Genomic DNA, 18,880 nt, shown 5'->3' on the forward strand with positions numbered 1-18,880 from the left:
ACATTGGCATTTTTTGTTCCGCGCACCACCACCTGGAGTTTTTGAACATCCATGGAGCGCGAATTTGCTGTCAAAGACATGCCGCATTCATTTAAGTACTATTGCTTGGTCCAAACACTTTGAAATGACGTTGACAAAAAAGATTAACCACAAGACATGGTAACAATTTTTTTAAATTGTTTTTTTGTCATTAACACAAAAAGAAAATACAGACTGTGCCCTTCCAAGACATAAAAGAAAGCACGTGATGCAAAACTGCTTTCCAAAGCAAACTTATATTTAAGCGGGATAACCTTAAGCATCCAACTAGATCATGCTGACATCTGGTTACGATATACTAGTACTTAAAATGTTGATGGCAGCTTGCAATTTCTGTCAAACATGAGTCTGGAGATGTCAGATAATTTGGCCGAGAAGACTTGAGGTTTCACTTGGAAGTCGGAATCCACATTGGTAGTCGACTCTAGAAGGGAAAAAGGATAGTATTAGAATAGCAGACCTAAAGACCAAAGCTGCATTTGTGATGTGACGTAACAGGCACAGGCTACCCCAAGCTCTATTCCATTCTCTTGTCACTTGATCAAAAAAGGTATTTGCATGTAAAACACACTTTATTACACAATGATGCGTCATCAGAGGGCAAGTGTCCTTTGTCAAAACTAATGTGCTGCTAATAGACAAGTACATCTTGGTCCAGCGACCGATTACTTTCTCACTGAAAAACTGAAATTAAAAATACAAATATAAATTTGGATGGTGAGACCCGAATGTGGTATATAGCACGTTGAATTAAGATATTGAAGACAAAAACTAAAACATTCAATTTCACACTACATCTTCTTCGAATACCTTCAAAGTATTTCAACCAAACAATACCATTTCAGATTATATACGCAAAGCTCAATTTTTTTAAAAACTGCAACCATTTGAGTAAATTTTGCGGTGGAACAACTGTCTGCTCATTCTTAAACAGTAAATTGCTGCTTATGTAGTCTAATTTTAGTAGCTCCTCTCATAATCCAATGCATTTCTCTGATGGAGACGTCCAAATACTGGCTTTATCTGCACCAGTCTCTTTTTGACAAAGATTTTTATAGCATGTCTAATATATTCACTGGGCTGAAGCTTTCGAGCACTTTTTTGACTAAGGCTGTCAGCAATAATTCACTAGAATTGGACATCCATCGGAGTCAATGGCAGCCAAGGTGTCAGAGATTGATTTTACCGACCCCAAAAACAAATTATGATCCCGAAATTCACAGAAAACCCTCCAAATGTTGGCTCTATGAAACTTTAATAAAAATAATACAGGCCCATACTATCCTAACAAAAAAATTGGGAATGATAGGAATGTTTTATGCAGTTACCCACTACTATAATATCATCTACACATTTATTAATGAGTTTATTGAGTAAGCCCCATCACCATGCCGCAGGTGCCTATGCAATGGCTGCCAGGTAGTCTTTGACTTCTGCCGGGGTCAGTCTCTTGAATCCGGCTTCGTTGCAGATGCCAACCTCAATGTTCTCCTCAGTCATCTGACCTTCAAAGCTTTCCTGTAAACCAACATGAAGTGATTTGTATATAAATCACATGAGGAATTACTCGACATTTATGACCAGGAAATGTACCTTCAATGTTAGAATGGCAGTGTGGATCGCATCTTCCAATTCCAGGTCATTGTTGTACCTAGAAAAGCACAAAAATAAAAGAAAAATATTTAAAATTGGTGAGGGGAAAATAAGTACATTAGATTTTAATGTGTTGCGAACTATGTTATAGAGTGATGGCATACATGTTGAGTGTATTTTAAGAGCGGCAGTCACAGAGTATTGAGTCTTGTTTAACTATTTTCTTTGATGTGTTGTCAAAAAAAACGACTCCCTGGGATTAAAGTTGAAGACCATCCACATTGTGGTGACCATCAGGACAAATGACTGCTAAAAAATGTGGGCACCCCTGTAGTACGCATTCATTTTCTCAAGTAATTAGATAATAAAACAACCATCTGTTTCAAACTGCATATCATTGTCAAGTCATATAAGAGAATGCAAGGTATTGTCCAAGTTGAGTATGAAATAAGATACCTTTTTTCGAGGAATGTTTTACCATTAACATAGTTTTTTCCCATGGCTGTGGCTTTCCATGCAAAATATGCCCCCTGCAAAGGGGAAGGAAGGAAATCAATTAAATGATTCTTTTATAATCATAAAATAAACGCATACAATCGGGATGACTGGCACATAGTGTGAATCGTGTATTAAGAAAAGTAACAATTGAACATACTGAAGGGTCTGACTGGAACAGATAGGGCTGATCTTCATCCCATCCAGCTATCAACAACGAGACTCCAAATGGGCGCACTCCACTGCAGAGGAAAAAAGGCAGAATAACCACATGGCAAGCCATAAAATATACCATTCAGTCATCTTCCACGTCGCTTAAAAAGTATGAACTGGTGTTGGGCAGGGGCGGCCCGGCGGATGAGTGGTTAGCGTGTTGGCCTCACAGTGGGAGTTCTGTGTTCAAATCCAGGTCGGTCCACCTGTGTGGAGTTTGCATACCCCTGCGTGGGTTTTCTCCGGGAACTCCGGTTTCCTCCCACATTTCAAAGACATGCATGGTAGGCTATTGGACACTCTAAATTGTCCATAGGTATGAGTGAGTGTGAATGGGAGTCCGTCTCCTCGTGCCCTGCGATGGGCTGGCCACCGATTCAGGGTGTCCCCCGCCTCTGGCCCGAAGTCAGCTGGGATAGGCTCCAGCACCCCCCACGACCCTAATGAGGATAAAGAAAATGAGATAAGATGGTGTTGGGCACTGTCCCCAAAATGGAGCCATCATTTCCGATTCCCAAAAATATCAACTAGCTAACATTTTCACCTGTTTGTCTTTTTTTTGGCGCGATATCCTTTTACATTTACAATGACAGCAACATTTTATGGTTCAATTAAAAAAAAAGCAAAAATGATTACTTGCACACGTGATAGGCTGAAGAAAGTGTCGCAAACAGTATGTCTTTTGTTCAGTGCGGAGCGGCCCGATGCATCACCCACTCAAACCATAGCTAATAGTCAATGATAAGTGAGTGTGTTACTCACCCAGACTGTGTGTACTCCTGCATTACAGATGCCACTCGCTGAACAAGCTGGCCTGTGGGGATAGGTTCTTGATAAACAAGGAAGTACTGCTGTGCCAGCTTCCTTGCTCGTCGGACCAAAACTCTACAAATACAATACTTAAATTACTTTTTGTGGAATAAATAACTGTAATAGCAACAGTTAATAGAGAGAAAGTTGCTACTTGACGGACGAAATGTTGAAAAAAATCCCCACCTGTAGTCAGGCCCCATGCCACTGTAGACCATGCCTATGTGCTTTGTGATTGGCTCCACTTTGTGAACACTCTGCTCATCATACAGAATAGACTTCTGTTTCTTTTCTGTAGCCAGGACGACCCCATTGGAAGCTGAAAACATGTCAAAAATCTGTCAGCCATTCTCAAGTATTTTACAATGAGAGCCTTGCCTTTAACACTTGCACCTGTTTACCGCACTCTATAGTTTGTGAATAGATATGGAAAATGATTCATGCACCTGTTAGTACCTGATTTTTTAATTTAATTTATCATGTACCCAGTAGGACTGCCAAGATTAGTTCGATGTCAAAGGAATGTGTAGTAATGTTCATCCATAGTCAAATGAATTGGCTCTACATGCAAAAAAAAAGTACAGCAAATTTTAGAAATTATTACCTTTAATGCCGACTGAGGGGGCTCCAGCAGCTACAGCAGCCAGCGCATATTCAATCTGCACTAGTTTCCCCGAAGGGCTGTGAAAGAATTAAAATTATTAGGGAAACAATGATCTGATGCATAAACAATACATTTGCCGACTGTCTCCAAGTGCAAGTAAAACCTCAAAGTTTACACTAAATAAAGAGACGGTCACAACCTATGTTCTCAGCTTGGCAAGTAAAACTTACAAAGCTAATATGACAATGTTCTCAGGGGCAAGTTTGGTTTACTTGACATTACAAATAAAAATACACGCGTGTATAATGGTTAGCAACATGCTAGCACTATTTGTAGCTGATTCATTGCACTCGTAGGCAATGGAACATCAGATATTAGAGCTATAAACATAAATAGAACATAGATGTTCTTATCTAATGCGAGTAATTTAATAAATGGCAAACAACATGTTTATCTCAAATTTTGAATTTAATGTGTATCTTAAAAACTTTACCTAAATGTAGTCAGAGAGAAACTATAGCCGCGCTCCGCCATTTTCCTTTTCTATTTCTCTTACTCTTCCTATTCATGGCGGATTGCTATCAACAGGAATGTGCATACTGCCATCTACTGTACAAGAGTGGCCAACTTCAATTTTAGAGAAGATACTGGATAAAAAGAGAAAAAAATATATACATCAAACCAGTCCAGTCATTCTCCCGTGCACTTCTTTAGCCTCCTTCTTTCTGACTAGTATTTATAGTTTTATGCAGTGCATGATGACATGCTTTACAACAAATCTTGTTTATATTTTTTAGCCCTTCTTCCCAAGCCTGTATATTAGATTATTTATTCCCATATCTAACATCGCGTGTCTTCATACCACTTCCTCTCCCCCTGTTAATATATATAGCAGTTATTATCAAAACATTTTTGTACAATATATGTTCTTCCGCTCTACTCATTGATTTCATATGATGAATCTTTCAATGCAAGTCATCTAATAAGAGCACAACATTTCCACGTGGACTATATTTTTTATTCGAAATTATATATGTAAGACACTTTTAACGAAAATACTATATTTATAAATAGTAGCAAGAATTGGCCGCTAGACGGCAGTAGCATTTGCACGTGTGGCCTAAACTGAAGAAGAAAAGTTGTCAGACTTGTCGCATTTTGGTGACGACACAACGGTGACCGTCAGTAGGAGTCCCTAGTCTTGACATGTATTAAACGAATTAAGCAAAGGAACAAAATGATGAATTTGGCTGCGTTGTTGCAAAGCTTAAGATGCTCCTTGCTACGCATTGAGAGCAGACTTATGCAGGCGTCTGGATTTGAGCGACAGCAAGGTGAGTTTTACGTTTTTGAAATGTATGGTCGGGCAATCACGCGTTTGTCTCTGCAGTTCCAGCTTTGGCCATCAATGGCCCAAGTCTACTGCCTCAAGAGCAACAACGGAAGGGTGGCCAAGACATGGAGCAACTCCCCGGAGTTCTCGACAGCATCTTCTGGATGGCAGTACCCAAGAAGAGACGTACCATCGAGGTCAACAGGACGAGGAGAAGGGCAGAGAGCAAACTCACCCGGGTCAAGGTATACCTGGTCACTGCCCATGTGATTTTCTGAATTTATCGTCGTCTTCAAAACAAATATTTACTCTTAAAATCTCAAAGGACACAGAAGTGACATTAAATTGATAGACAGGGCTTTTTGCTTTCTGGAGTGTATGGAATTCTTATTATGATGTGCATAACATAACTACATCTACATACAACGTTAATACTGTTTTGTCTCTATTTACGAAATTAATTGGTTCCAGAACTTGTTTCGTAACTTGGATTTTTTTTTGTAAAAAAGTATTTTTTAATGTAAATTATTTTATTAGTTCCATGGGCCTAAAAAAAACTATCAACTAAACCCTTTAAAAATAATCTGAGTCTCCCAATTTTGTATGCAAGATGTGAGAGACACAAAACTAGAGAAAATTATTTATTAATGTATTCAAATGAATAAGAAAATGAAAAATTCGGTATGTAACTCATTTGATTGTGATTGTCATGTAAATATATCTGACTAAAACATTCACCTCATGCATCTTTTCTTCAGGACAACATTGAGCCATGTCCAGAGTGCGGCCATTTAAAGCAGAAACACATTTTGTGTGGTTTCTGTTATGCAAAAGTGCGCAATGAGACCGCCCTGATCCGAAATGAAATTAAAGGGATGGAGGGCGGACCTCTCAGGGCCCCAACTGTGGAGACGGTCGTCTTGTATGCAGATGAGAATGCAACTGAGCTGGACAAAGACAAGAGGATAATCGAGAGACCCAGGAAGCGCCCCGCCTGGTTCGGCCAGTAATGCCTGACGCGTGCAAGACCCACCACCTTCAGTTTACTGCACGTCCAATGATTTGCTTTAATAACCTGTTTATAGTAATTGCAGCTTCTTTTTTTGCCAGTCGCATGTCATACATTTGGTTTGTTTTTATCGGTGTACACTGTGTAAGGCAACAACTAAAATTGAATTATTTTGTTTGATAAATATGTGAATAGAACAATAAAGATGCTATTGATCAAGTTTTCCCAAATTATTTGCAAATCACCAGTTGTTACTTTTGTAATGTAGCGTTGTATTACCAAGTCAGATGACAATAAATGTTGTTTCCCTAAAAGAGTTACAATCAAAATGACAATACTAGGAGGTGGAAACAATTTGTCTTGTTTTATATTATATTACCTTACATGGTTATGCTATCTTATTCTATATTGTTGACTAGATTATGCTCATGTTGCTCCTCCAAGGCTAAGTAGAAACAAGCCCCAAAATTGGAAATCACAAAGATACTGAAACAAAACCTTACACCAAGTTTTTAATGTGTGCAAATTACATGGCATTTATAAGGTCACTCTATGTTAACATTATAAAGGGGCTCATGCACCAGGATATGGTCAAAGGTAACTAAGTGTAATTTTACCATTAAAATAAATGTCAACATGACATTTGCTTTGTATGAAGATTCTAGTGTCATTTCAGAAACTTATTAGTGAAGTGTGTATTTCTGATACTTGTGAAATTTATCAATAAGAGCTATATGACGATCTTCATGTTAGAAGTGGAGGAATTTGAGCTTATGCATCTGCACTATCCAATGAATTTCATGATAAAAGAACTTTCAAGATGACTTTTCAAGTAAAAGGTTGATATTCAAATTAATGTTCCAGAAAACTGAATAGTGCCAATAAATTAACATTAGATTCCATTGTGCGCAACAAAGGTTACATAACACATTCTGACTTAAGATTGCAAAACAAAATATTCACACTTTGATTCATATTATCCAATGTGGATATCATTTCAGTACATTTGTACTTCCTGGTTTAAGCTAAAGTGTGTCATTTGAGATGACTTAATAGGGACAAACTATTTGGAAGCATTTCATAAACTATGACAAAATATCTCATCAAAACATCATGCTTATTCCATTGCTGATGCAGAATTCAAACTAAAATTATTGCCTCATTTTGTGTCGGGCTTTAGGTTTTTCCCTAAAATGGCCGCCTCAGTTCTCTTGTGTTTCTCAACAGTGACCTGCAGCTGCCAGTACTTCAGATACACCCACATGAGACTACCATTTTTTCTCTTGTCCATGTTCATCAGGTTTGCACAGTGCTTATCCCTCTTGAAAATATCTTTAAGATCAGCCTCCAGATCAATTTCCTCCGTGAGAGGCTCTTTGACGACCTTCACAAGTATGTTTCTCTCCATTTCCAGACGCTTGTCTCGAGGCAGCAGTAGGGAACAGTAAGCATCCTGGCGCTCAACAAGTTGAGCTTCGACCTCCCGCAATGTGGTATTGGCTCTCTGGAACCACTTGTTCTGTTGATCCATGGCTTGGTGCAGCACAGCTGCTCCCGCTCCAGAATTGATATAGCTTTGCTTCTGTTCCTCTAACCAGTCGCGCTCCTGTGAAAGATGACACCAATGTTTGGTATATGTCAGACCTTTACATAATTGAGTGACCTTTGAAAGTAGTAAGCACAAATGTAAAAAGGCCCTCGGTCTATACGCAAAATGTATGCTTACAATTACGGCGAGTCATACAGGAGTTTACCTCCTGTAAGCGTTTCCGTTCTTCTACCAGATGATGGCTCTGTGAGATCATAGCTTGCTTGTAGCCTTTCACCCTCTCTCTCTCCTTCTCCAGCTCCACCTCCAATGAGGCCACGGCTCTGCGCCTCTCTGTTAACGTCTCCTCGTAGCGTGATTCCATCTCACTCTTTACCATGAATACATCCCTTTTATATTTGGATTTGGCCTTTTCGATCTCTCTCTCAGACTCCCGGGTCCAGATCCAACCTTTTTGGAAAGGAAAATAACCATATCTTGAGAAAGAACCTCAAGTGCAACATGTTTTTTGTTGTTGTTTTAATTGAAGTCAGCAAAAGCTGAGAGTCAGTCAGTAACTTGCATTCTGCAACCGGTAAGTATATTTGCAACTGCATTTTCCAACATTGTAAAACTTTTTTCCTCAGAATTGTATGACAGTAAAGAATGGGACAGAAATATTTTTATTTTATTTATTCTATTTTATAAAAGTAAATACTGATTTTTTTTGACACTTTTGGTTTCATCTGCGACGCTAACATTGCATATGTGCTTGTGTAACTTACGAAATGCAGCCAGTCCCAGCATGGGCACCAGTAGAGCATAATTCCACTGGTTTCCATCTGCTCCTCCGTCCTCCCTTTCTCTTGGGTTTGGTTGAATGTTCCATCTAGGGGGGTCATTAAGGTTGTTCATGGAGCCTGCTGCCACACAAAAAAAAACAAACCCAAAACATTAGAATCAACATTACACTGTGGTAATCTTTAGCTATCTATAATTACTAGAATTGCTCATGTTACTGTAGTATCTACAACTGATCAACATTTACTGTTTGTCAAATGTGTATAAAAAAGCATGAAGAAGTAACAATTCATTTCATTAATTCATAACTTGACACTGGGGGATTTTTTTTCTCCATTGGAGCTGTAAAATTAAAGCAAAACATAAAAAAAAGACAAAGCGGCATTCTATTTGTTTTTTCAGTCATTGTGTTTAAGAGATGACAAAAAAAAATGGCAGTGCATCAACACCATGCATTCAGCATGTACACTATTATGTTTACCATCCATCTGTTTTCTCGAATGCTTATCCTCTCAAAAGTATCGGCTAGCCAACAAACTATTCCAAATGACAATGAGATAATATCCTTAACTGGTTGCCAGAGAATCATAATCATTATTATTAAGGCTGAATCGTTGGTAAACAAGGTAGCTGTCAACATTGAAACAAGTGAATCAATGGGTAAGAGGTAAATAGATGAAGCATATGAATGTGGACGATCTAAGGGCTTGATCATATTAGTACATTTATAAAATCATATTTTAAAAAAAATCTTAATAATATCAAATATTATGCAGCATTTGCACCGTGCTTTTTGTGATATTTACAGCCCAGCTAGCCAGAAACGAGCTAGGTCAAAGCTAAAAAGCTGGCTGACATGTTAGCTTACGCATAGAGTGTTTCAAAATAGAATCTAACGGGACTTAATAGCTGTGGAAGTACAACTATAAAACTTTTTAAAAATACTATTTTGCGGTGTTGTAGCTCACCTTCAAAGGTATGTCTAGGTCACTTATACATTTGTTCTTGCTCGGCAACAAAAACTCTGGTTACACAATTTTAGCGTGTTCATCAAAAGGGGGTTGTTTGATTAGTTTTATCAAAACTTTTCAATTAAGATTCGTAATGATCACGGGCACATGATTATTTTGATTATTATAATGCATAACAATATTTATATGGAAAATAATGCCCGAATTAAAGTTTGAAAAGTGATGCAACCAACCATTTTATGTAACATCTCCCCCATTTGTCAGCATTGTGGTTCATTCCAGTCCAAGAGAATACGTCAGCCACCACATTGAATCTCGGGTGTCGGCGTTTGCTTTCTGTCTGACAACATGGCTGGTGTTCAAGTTGCCTCTCGCCTCCTCTCCAAGAGGATACTGTCCTCCAGAAAAGCAGTGAGTACGAATACTTGTGATAAATGTTTTTTTTTTGTCTGTGCATGCTAAATGTAAAATCAAGTCGTTTATTTTCTCCGCAAAGAACGTGTTCCATCGCTTTCATAACTATACTGTCTGACTTGCGTAACTGTGTTACGTAGCGAAGGGCTCCTTCAATGTGACACTAGACTGAATTGAAAATTGGCTCGTAAAACGCTAACAAATCAAAATTTGTGTTGGCGTTTTCTTCTTTCGCAAATATATGTATTTTCATAATATTTTACCACAATTGGTCCCGTTCCTTCACGAGGACCCGTTTGCTTCGTTGTCCTTGCCAAAGCACTGTAGCTTCTGTTGTTAGCTTGATTTAGCGTTGCATAGTTACATTGTTTAGGATAAGAAACATATAAACATTCTGGGTTTACGACGGAGTTCTGTTGTATTGTAAGGTAAAGATAAAACATTAAATAAGGGGATAAAAGAACATTGTTGTTTATTGCATGTCATTGGTAACCTCGAAAGGTTTTTTATTTTATTTTGTTACCGTAAACAGGATCCACTCTATTTGTCAAAATATTCTCCGTTTTAAATATCTTCTTTAGTATTTAGCCAACTGTTCAACCTTTGAATGAAATAAAAATGTTCATTTCTCCACCAGGTCCCTGCTACGGCAGTTCAAAGTGCAAAGAACTTGCACTTTTCCATCTATGGCAAGAGAAATGCCAAGGTTTCTGATGATGTGAGTTCAAATATGCATCTGAATGCTAAAAGGACAAATGAATAGCCTGAATATATTGATTTTGTTCCTTTCAGTGGTATTTGATTTTAATGCTGTTGTACTGTATAGGTTACTGTAACCAATATAATTTAAAGTGATTTTGTTTGTTCTCAGATCTCCAATCAGTACCCAGTTGTGGATCATGAGTTTGATGCCGTGGTGGTTGGCGCCGGGGGAGCGGGACTCCGGGCAGCTTTTGGCCTGTCTGAGGCTGGCTTTAACACTGCCTGTGTCACCAAGCTTTTTCCTACCAGGTCTCACACTGTTGCAGCACAGGTAGCCTACTTTACTTTTTTAAGATCGCGCTAAGTGTGTTGTAATTTGATGATAAAATAAAATCTCATAATAGAGTTGATGTTAATAGTTTACCGTTTTTCTAGGGTGGAATCAATGCAGCACTAGGTAACATGGAGAATGATGACTGGCGCTGGCATTTCTACGACACAGTGAAGGGTTCTGATTGGCTAGGGGACCAGGATGCCATCCATTACATGACAGAACAAGCTCCAGCAGCTGTCGTGGAGGTACACACCGATATTGATTTAAATTCACATGAAAACGGGGAGGAAAAAACAATCCCTAAAAATTGCTAGTTATATGTAATTGTTCCCACGTGTGCAAAAACATCTTTTTTTTTTCTTTTTTATATTTTGTATTAACAAGTTCAAAATAAATTATGGTTACCTGGCTCCCCCACTGGATAACTTGAAACCTGCAGGCAGCCATAACTGCAATTAATTGATAAATAAAATAAAATAAAAAATAAAACAGCATGTCACCTCCTCTTTATCCCTCCACTAGTTGGAGAACTTTGGCATGCCTTTCAGTCGCACTGAGGATGGTAAGATCTACCAGAGGGCGTTTGGAGGTCAAAGTCTTAAATACGGCAAAGGAGGCCAAGCCCACCGCTGCTGCTGTGTTGCAGACAGGACTGGTCATTCGCTACTTCACACTCTGTATGGAAGGGTAGGCTTCTTATTTTATCAAAGCAACATTTTGTAAAAGCCTAATACAGAACAATGAGCATTTTTTTGCTTTGTTTTTGTCTCAGTCGCTGCGTTATGATACGAGTTACTTTGTGGAATACTTTGCACTGGACTTGTTGATGGAAAATGGCGAGTGCAAAGGCGTTATTGCGCTGTGCATGGAGGATGGATCTATTCATCGTATCAGAGCTCAGAACACGGTCATTGCCACCGGGTAAATGCACACATGAAGAACTGGGCACTTGCGCAATGCAATGTTTGCTCGTACACTTCAAAATGTACATGTGATGTAACCAACAAACGTCTGTTTTCCAGAGGTTATGGTCGAACCTATTTCAGCTGCACTTCTGCTCACACCAGTACCGGAGATGGAAACGCCATGGTAACCAGAGCAGGTCTGCCCTGCCAGGATTTGGAGTTTGTACAGTTCCACCCCACCGGTAAGAAAATAATTGGCTTATTGCAGAAGCAAAATGTGCACCATGTTGTATCTAAAATAAATAAATCACAGCAGATATTGCGCAATTCCCCTTTCCGCATTTATACTGTACACAGAGATATTTGACATTTGCGTGTGGAAAATGACAGAAAAAGGCAGGAGAATATTTGAGTTAAATACCACCATTAAAAAATGGTTTGTTGGCATGATCAGTAATTTTGTTTAAAAAAAAAAAAGGGCAATTTTGACACAACCTGTTAACTAATGATGACATTTTGTGATGTTGTCCCATTATGTTCAAATTTTAGTGTGCTGTTTTACAAATCTCCCTGATGATCCTTATCTTCTAGCCTCTTGAAGGATTCACTTTAGACTTTGTTTAAAAGATGCTACAGACATGGACTTTTGTGGTGTTTTGAGTTCCTCCTGCCTATCATTTTTGTACTGAATTAGGAATTTTACAACAAAGATTTAGAACATATTTCTGGAGATCCAGCATAGAGTGAGGATTGATTTTTACACCGGTAAAAATATGCCCAATTTCCAGGACATATTCAAATATTTCAAACTTCTAGTCTCAGTTGCAGTAGTTTGACAAACTATATTATAGCTTCATTTCCACATTCTCAGGGATCTATGGCGCCGGTTGCTTGATTACCGAAGGTTGCCGTGGGGAAGGAGGCATCCTCATCAATAGCGAAGGTGAGCGATTCATGGAGCGCTACGCTCCCAACGCCAAGGACTTGGCCTCCCGAGATGTGGTGTCCCGCTCCATGACCATAGAGATCAGAGAGGGCAGGTAACCAAACCCAAACACTTGCTGTCCTTGTTCTCATGTTTGATAAAAAAGCAAAGCATGTTGTACCCTTGATTTTAAAGACATTCATTCATTGTCCATACTGCTTATCTTCAAATGGGTGGAAGGAGGTGCTGGAGCCTATCCCAGCCAACTACAGGCACTAGGCAGGGGACACCCTGAATTGGTGGCCAGCCAATTGCAGGGCATGAGGGGATGGACAAACATTCACGCTCACAGTCATACCTAGGGGCAATTTAGAGTGTCCAACCAGCCTACCCTGCATATTTTTGGGATTTGGAAAGAAACCGGAGTACCTGGAGAAAACCGATGCAAGCTTCCATGGGGAGAACACACAAACTCCCCACAGAGTGGTCGGAAACCCCACGATCTCAGAACCATGAAGAGAATGCTTAACGTTAACCACTTGTCCCACAGGGCCGTTTTAAAGACATTTTTAGGCTAAAACATACAAGAAATAACTACGGTACATCTAGAAGAGCATGTTCAGACACAATCTGGCACGTTACTGAAAGCACAAAACTAAATTTAGAGTAACTTGTTTTGCACGTCTGCATTTTTTTTGAATGCGTTCATTATATTTTTACAAGCACTCAAAAGTGAATGTCTGAAATGTTGATATGAAGTATTGAATATGACAAACTCCCTCCCAGTGATGTGATGAGAGTCTACTGAATCCCGCGTGTTTGATTTTTCAGGGGTGTGGGTCCAGACAAGGACCACGTCTACCTGCAGCTACACCACCTGCCTCCTCAGCAGCTCGCCACAAGGCTGCCCGGCATTTCTGAGACGGCAATGATCTTTGCCGGAGTGGATGTCACTAAGGAGCCGATCCCCGTCCTGCCAACCGTCCACTATAACATGGGAGGCATACCTACAAACTACAAGGGCCAGGTAAGCCAGACTTGTCAAACCACACTCCCCGGCAGCTCCCATCAATTCCGGATCTCCCCTGAACTATATGTTCAGGTGATCACTCACACCAATGGCGAGGACAAGGTGGTTCGCGGACTGTACGCCTGCGGAGAGGCCGCATGTGCAAGCGTTCACGGTGCCAATCGACTGGGTGCCAACTCTCTCTTGGATCTGGTGGTGTTTGGCAGAGCCTGCGCCCTCACCATCGCCGAGGAGCACAAGCCCGGTGAGGAAACATTTCACAAAAGCACGCAACAATGAGAATATTGTGTACCGTATTTTCTCACATAAAGGCCGTATTTGTAACTCAAAAGGATGACTGAATCAAGGGTACGGCTTATATGCGCACAAGGCTTGCTATATTCTTTTTCACCAGTAGATGTCGGCAAAGTAACATTTACTATTTTTGGGTTATTTTGATATTGACCCTAATAATGTGCTTTGAATTCATACGATATCTCAGAAATACCACGTGTGATGATTTCTCTTAAGATTTTTCCTTCAAAGTAACACATTTGTACTCTATATTAAAACCATGAATATGGAGGTGAAAATTGTGAATCAGGATTTTAAGGGTGTGGCTTATACGTGGGTAACTACGGTACATGACTGATATATACATACAGCATATTGAGGACTTAAACAGGGCAGCAGAATTTCTCATACAGAATAAAAGTTCAGGGCCCACTGGCTAGGTCATAACTTTTGCATGCGTCTTTAAGTGGGAAAACTTAAATCCTATTCTATATTTTTTGTTCAAAGCGCATCTTTCTCCGAGTTGTTTTTGGCCAATGCTTCATGTCACTTGATTTTCGATGCTTCAACAAGTATCCAAAGTGAAGGTGAGAGGCCAACTCTTTCTTTCAGTGCTCCAGACAATTAAATGACAACCTGATGCCCAATAATGGATCTCCTGTCCATTTTTAAAGCCCGCCTCAAAAACTTGTTTTCCACATTGGCTTTCATGCGAACATGAGACTTAAGCCAGTCTCTTATTTTTTTTTTGTGTTTTTGCTTTGATTCTTAATTGAATCCTGCGGATTGCCATTGAAAGCCTCGGGTCTTTTTTGATCCAACCAATCCAGCACAGACCGTTGAAGTGACGCTAATGCTAAAACAGGCAGCACCTTACTGCAATCAACTGATTGATTACATTGGTAACACACCAAATCGGTGAAAAGATGTCGTTGTCTTGTTCGGTTGGAACAGAAGTCCCGCGGTCCTACGTGGAATCATTTGGAGACTCCTGCCTTAGCATATAAAAAGAATGCTATCTATGTTCAACCGTCTCATTTTACGTGTGGTTAAAATTGATTCATGTTGACGTCAGCGGTTTGGTGTATTTCTCCCCAGGTGAAGCACTTTCCCCTCTGAAGTCCAGTGCAGGTGAAGAGTCCGTGGCCAACTTGGATAAAATGAGGTTTGCCAATGGAAGTCTGCGAACCTCTGAAATTAGGCTCAATATGCAGAAGGTCTGTAAACATGGAATATGTACACACACAGTACTATATCGATAACATGGCAACTTCTTTTTTTTTTTTTAATGTTTATCCAGGCCATGCAGACCCACGCTGCCGTGTTCCGTACTGGTTCTGTCCTGAAGGAGGGCTGTGACAAAATGGATGCCATTTACCAGACTATGGACGATATCAAGACCTTTGACCGAGGTAAAGCTTCGCTGATCACTCGGGGGTTGCCAACGCTGAACTTGGAGCGACGTTCAAACGCGATCGGAAATATCCGTGTTTCCCCGATTATTTTGGCTACCATATTTTCTCGCATATTAGCCGCCTCCGGGTATAAGCTGCACCCTTAAAAATTGTTGAATTTTACAATTCCTCTCGTATAAGACGCCACCTGATTCACAATTTTCACCTCAATATTCATGGTTTTAATAGGTAGTACAAATGTGTTACTTTGAGGGGAAAATCCATCCCACGTGGTATTTCTGAGATACTGTAGAAATCGAAAGGATCGTCTACTGGATTGCACATTCCGAAAGGGTGTTGCCTGCACATAGACAAATTCAAAAAGGAAGTAAATTGAGCACTGCAACCAGGAAGTGTGTCCGTAGCAGTCTAGTTTTCAACAAGTCTCTGGGTGCAATATTAGCATGAGATACACATTACGCAGGTATCAGGGCTAATATTTTAATGATCGACTGCAAGACCTTCGTTCAGCCTTAACAACTATTGGTATGTCCTGACATGGTAAACACTACGAACACATGTATCAAAGCTACTCCCGTCTAGCCAGTCAGAGCACGTTTAAATATGGTAGGATGCAGCGCCCTTAGCGAGCAATGGCAGGCAAAAGTGAGGTTTTTTTCACGTTTTATTCAAGATATGTATTTTTTCTTGAATTTCATTCATAGACGTCCATATAAATTTTGTTTAGCGTTTTATCTGTTTATCTTTTCTCTATTTTGAAATAAATGAACGTATCGGCTGCATTGCGCTACAGCGTTTCGTCTTTGTCACCTTGATGTTTAGTGCATGTCAAGTCTAATTTGTGCGCATATAAGCCGTACCCTTGATTCAGTCATGTATTTTTTTTGCGACAAATATGGCGTATATGTGAGAAAACACAGTACTTGAGCAAAAAGAACTTGATCGAAACACCCTGATTTCCCCTGGACTGCTAGGAATTGTGTGGAACACGGACCTGGTGGAAACTCTGGAGCTGCAGAATTTGATGCTGAACGGCGTGCAGACCATTCACTCAGCTGAGCAGAGGAAAGAAAGTCGAGGAGCTCACGCCAGAGAGGACTTCAAGGTCCCCGTTGTGGAAGATTTGGTGGTTTCTAAGAGATCTGTCGTCATTGCCCCTCTAACATTATGTCTGGTTGTCATTACAGGATCGCATTGATGAGTACGATTTCTCCAAGCCCTTGCCGGGTCAGGAGAAGAAGCCATTTGAGCAACACTGGAGGAAACACACCATGTCTTACGTCGACCCCAAAACTGGCAAGGTACTGTACATGCTACATTATTGTTTGCGAGCGTGGCGGAGACATTTTTGAGCCCCGAAACGAATCATTTTACTAATACCCCCCAAAAATGTGGATCATCATAGGTCACCTTGGAATACCGTCCCGTCATTGACCACTCTTTGGATGAACAGGACTGCGCCCACGTGCCGCCTGCCATTCGTTCTTACTAAGAACCCCTCCAAGCACAACAAGTACTCGTCAAATACTCATTTTGCGGAGGAGGTGTTCCTGCTATACGCAGGATATTGAGGGAAATGATGTTTTGCTTTGCCTGTGTGCTTTTAAAGGCTGTTTGTCACTTCTTGTGTATCACACGTACACTCCATCTTTGCCATTGTGACGTTGCTGAGCTCTCATTTCTCGGATTTGCATTGCTTTAAATGCATTTTTTTATATATTTCAGATTCAGGCTGGAGAAGAAATTGTCTTGCTGCAAGGCAATAGAGAGGTTTTGAGGAAAGTTGTAAATATGACCTAAACATACTGCCCCATTATCACAGTGGATTAGACAATACACATTTGTTAAAGGTAAAATGTAGACATCTTAATAACGGTTGCCTTGGATAGCATACATTTGTGATCTTTTGGTGTGTTTGCACTTAAGAGTAATGCAATATAATATCACTCGTGCTTCATATACCTATTTAATGTAGCAGCTGGTATCTATCGATGACAATATGATGCATGAAGACATGTCTCTCGCGTACAAGACAACGGTGTCAATTAAGTACTCAAAGCTTTTTCTTGCTACAAATGCGTGTCGAAGGATGGAATAAATGGATGTCAAAGGAAAGGAACAGCGCTTGCTTATCAATACTTTCTTGAACAAGTGTTTATTGTTATATGGAAATGATATCAATATGGAGTTGATCCTCTTTGAATTAAACGCACAGAATAAATGAAAAACGATATCGGTCGGCTGGCATCACTTAGACTTGTTTTTTTCAACAGCATTGTTTGAAGTGGTGTGATTTAATTTATTTACATGTTTGCTCTTTCTTTGACGCATTGTTTGTTTTATGATGAATAAAAGGTAGAAAATACAAGGAAACAAACGTATCTTTGATTATTCTGTAGAAAAGAATATACCTCAACTCAGGAGTGCAGTAAAATAGCCACATTGAGGCCCACTTTGTTTTTTTAAGGTTAGGAAATACAAAATTAAAATGAATACATTGTTTGATCCAAAAGCCTGAGAAAGTTTAATTAATAAAAAAAGCGATCAATTCGCATTAGTAATATTGCAATATCATACGTACGCATGCGTACTTTTAAAGCTGCCACTAGATAGCAGCAAAAGCGCGATGATGAAGCAGACCACAACACGTTGCATATGAATGCAAATATTGCAGTCTATATGTCAGTGGTGGACCGTCATTGCCTGCAAGGCCTTCTCTCCTGGCGTAAAAATATCTGAATCACAGACTGATATTGGTTATATTTTGTCCATGAATACTTACAAATATATCCAAATTGTCTGACAGCTTTCTTTCATTGCTTTTCACCTGGTTGCGCTGCTACCAGGTGTGTGTTTACATATTTAAGCATTTAACCAATAACATTTAATCCATTATTTGTTACCAAGGTCTGAAATCTACCTGGAGGCTTTCACAATCAGTTCTGCAGCCCCAGCAGCATAAAATAAGCGTCGATAAAACTTTGTCGACGCCATATCGAGCTGTGTGTGTCAGCAAAGTGAGTCGTTTTTTAAAAATACTAGTTTCTATTTTTTCTCTCCGTGTCGTAATTGTCAATGTTCAATGCTTTGCTCAATTTTTTTCATTATGATGCATTCACATTTTGAATGAAAACACACTAACCGATCTGGAGTTGATTTTTAATAGCAAGAACCTGTGTGGACACTTGTAGAATAAATACCAGTGGTTCTTAGCCTTGTTAGACCTACAAACCCTACTTTAATGTGAAATAAACTATATATATTTTTTCAAATTCAAGATAAATTCCTCGCAGCACTAATTGGCCAAGTAATGTCTCGTGATCATCTGCAGCCAAAAATGGCCACGCGCAGATGAATCGATGTGTCTTGACCGCCACGAGGTGGTTTGTCCTCCCAACTCAATGTCATGTTTTGAAGATGATGTAGAAAAGACGTGATTTTTGTGGTCTTGGTGCTATAAAACAGTATGTATATACCACAATGAAA

General features: G+C 39.7%; 4 protein-coding genes across 6 annotated transcripts; 2 read left to right on the top strand and 2 right to left on the bottom strand.

The window, feature by feature from the left end:
• Positions 1-155: 155 nt before the first annotated feature.
• Positions 156-4,428, bottom strand: psma2a (proteasome 20S subunit alpha 2a). The gene is made up of 9 exons (XM_077598076.1): positions 4,248-4,428; positions 3,755-3,831; positions 3,337-3,469; positions 3,103-3,225; positions 2,288-2,369; positions 2,089-2,162; positions 1,633-1,690; positions 1,427-1,557; positions 156-463 (listed from the first exon to the last, which is right to left on the bottom strand). Exons 1-8 carry the CDS (start codon positions 4,286-4,288, stop codon positions 1,441-1,443), a joined length of 705 nt encoding a protein of 234 aa, XP_077454202.1. The 5' UTR covers positions 4,289-4,428; the 3' UTR covers positions 156-463; positions 1,427-1,440.
• Positions 4,429-4,874: 446 nt separating this feature from the next.
• mrpl32 (mitochondrial ribosomal protein L32) lies at positions 4,875-6,315 on the top strand. The gene is made up of 3 exons (XM_077598077.1): positions 4,875-5,088; positions 5,145-5,332; positions 5,846-6,315. The coding sequence occupies exons 1-3, from the start codon at positions 4,992-4,994 to the stop codon at positions 6,095-6,097; spliced, it is 537 nt and encodes a 178-aa protein (XP_077454203.1). The 5' UTR covers positions 4,875-4,991; the 3' UTR covers positions 6,098-6,315.
• Positions 6,316-6,590: 275 nt separating this feature from the next.
• Positions 6,591-9,780, bottom strand: ccdc127a (coiled-coil domain containing 127a). 3 transcript variants are annotated; one of them, XM_077598075.1, is made up of 4 exons: positions 9,630-9,780; positions 8,410-8,547; positions 7,851-8,095; positions 6,591-7,702 (listed from the first exon to the last, which is right to left on the bottom strand). In XM_077598075.1, exons 2-4 carry the CDS (start codon positions 8,537-8,539, stop codon positions 7,256-7,258), a joined length of 822 nt encoding a protein of 273 aa, XP_077454201.1. In that variant the 5' UTR covers positions 8,540-8,547; positions 9,630-9,780; the 3' UTR covers positions 6,591-7,255. The 3 variants fall into 3 exon arrangements, with proteins under 3 accessions (XP_077454201.1, XP_077454200.1, XP_077454199.1); XM_077598074.1 differs by lacking the exon at positions 9,630-9,780 and adding an exon at positions 9,394-9,518 and having other exon boundaries at positions 8,410-8,544; XM_077598073.1 differs by lacking the exon at positions 9,630-9,780 and adding an exon at positions 9,394-9,507.
• On the top strand, positions 9,645-17,771 carry sdha (succinate dehydrogenase complex, subunit A, flavoprotein (Fp)). The gene is made up of 15 exons (XM_077598071.1): positions 9,645-9,807; positions 10,448-10,528; positions 10,682-10,843; positions 10,948-11,091; positions 11,369-11,533; positions 11,619-11,767; positions 11,869-11,993; positions 12,623-12,791; positions 13,508-13,703; positions 13,779-13,950; positions 15,078-15,196; positions 15,280-15,391; positions 16,369-16,499; positions 16,582-16,695; positions 16,800-17,771. The coding sequence occupies exons 1-15, from the start codon at positions 9,745-9,747 to the stop codon at positions 16,884-16,886; spliced, it is 1,989 nt and encodes a 662-aa protein (XP_077454197.1). The 5' UTR covers positions 9,645-9,744; the 3' UTR covers positions 16,887-17,771.
• The last annotated feature ends 1,109 nt before the right edge of the window (positions 17,772-18,880 follow it).

The sequence above is a fragment of the Stigmatopora argus genome, chromosome 4, assembly GCF_051989625.1.
Source record: "Stigmatopora argus isolate UIUO_Sarg chromosome 4, RoL_Sarg_1.0, whole genome shotgun sequence".
NCBI classification, from domain to species: domain Eukaryota; kingdom Metazoa; phylum Chordata; class Actinopteri; order Syngnathiformes; family Syngnathidae; genus Stigmatopora; species Stigmatopora argus.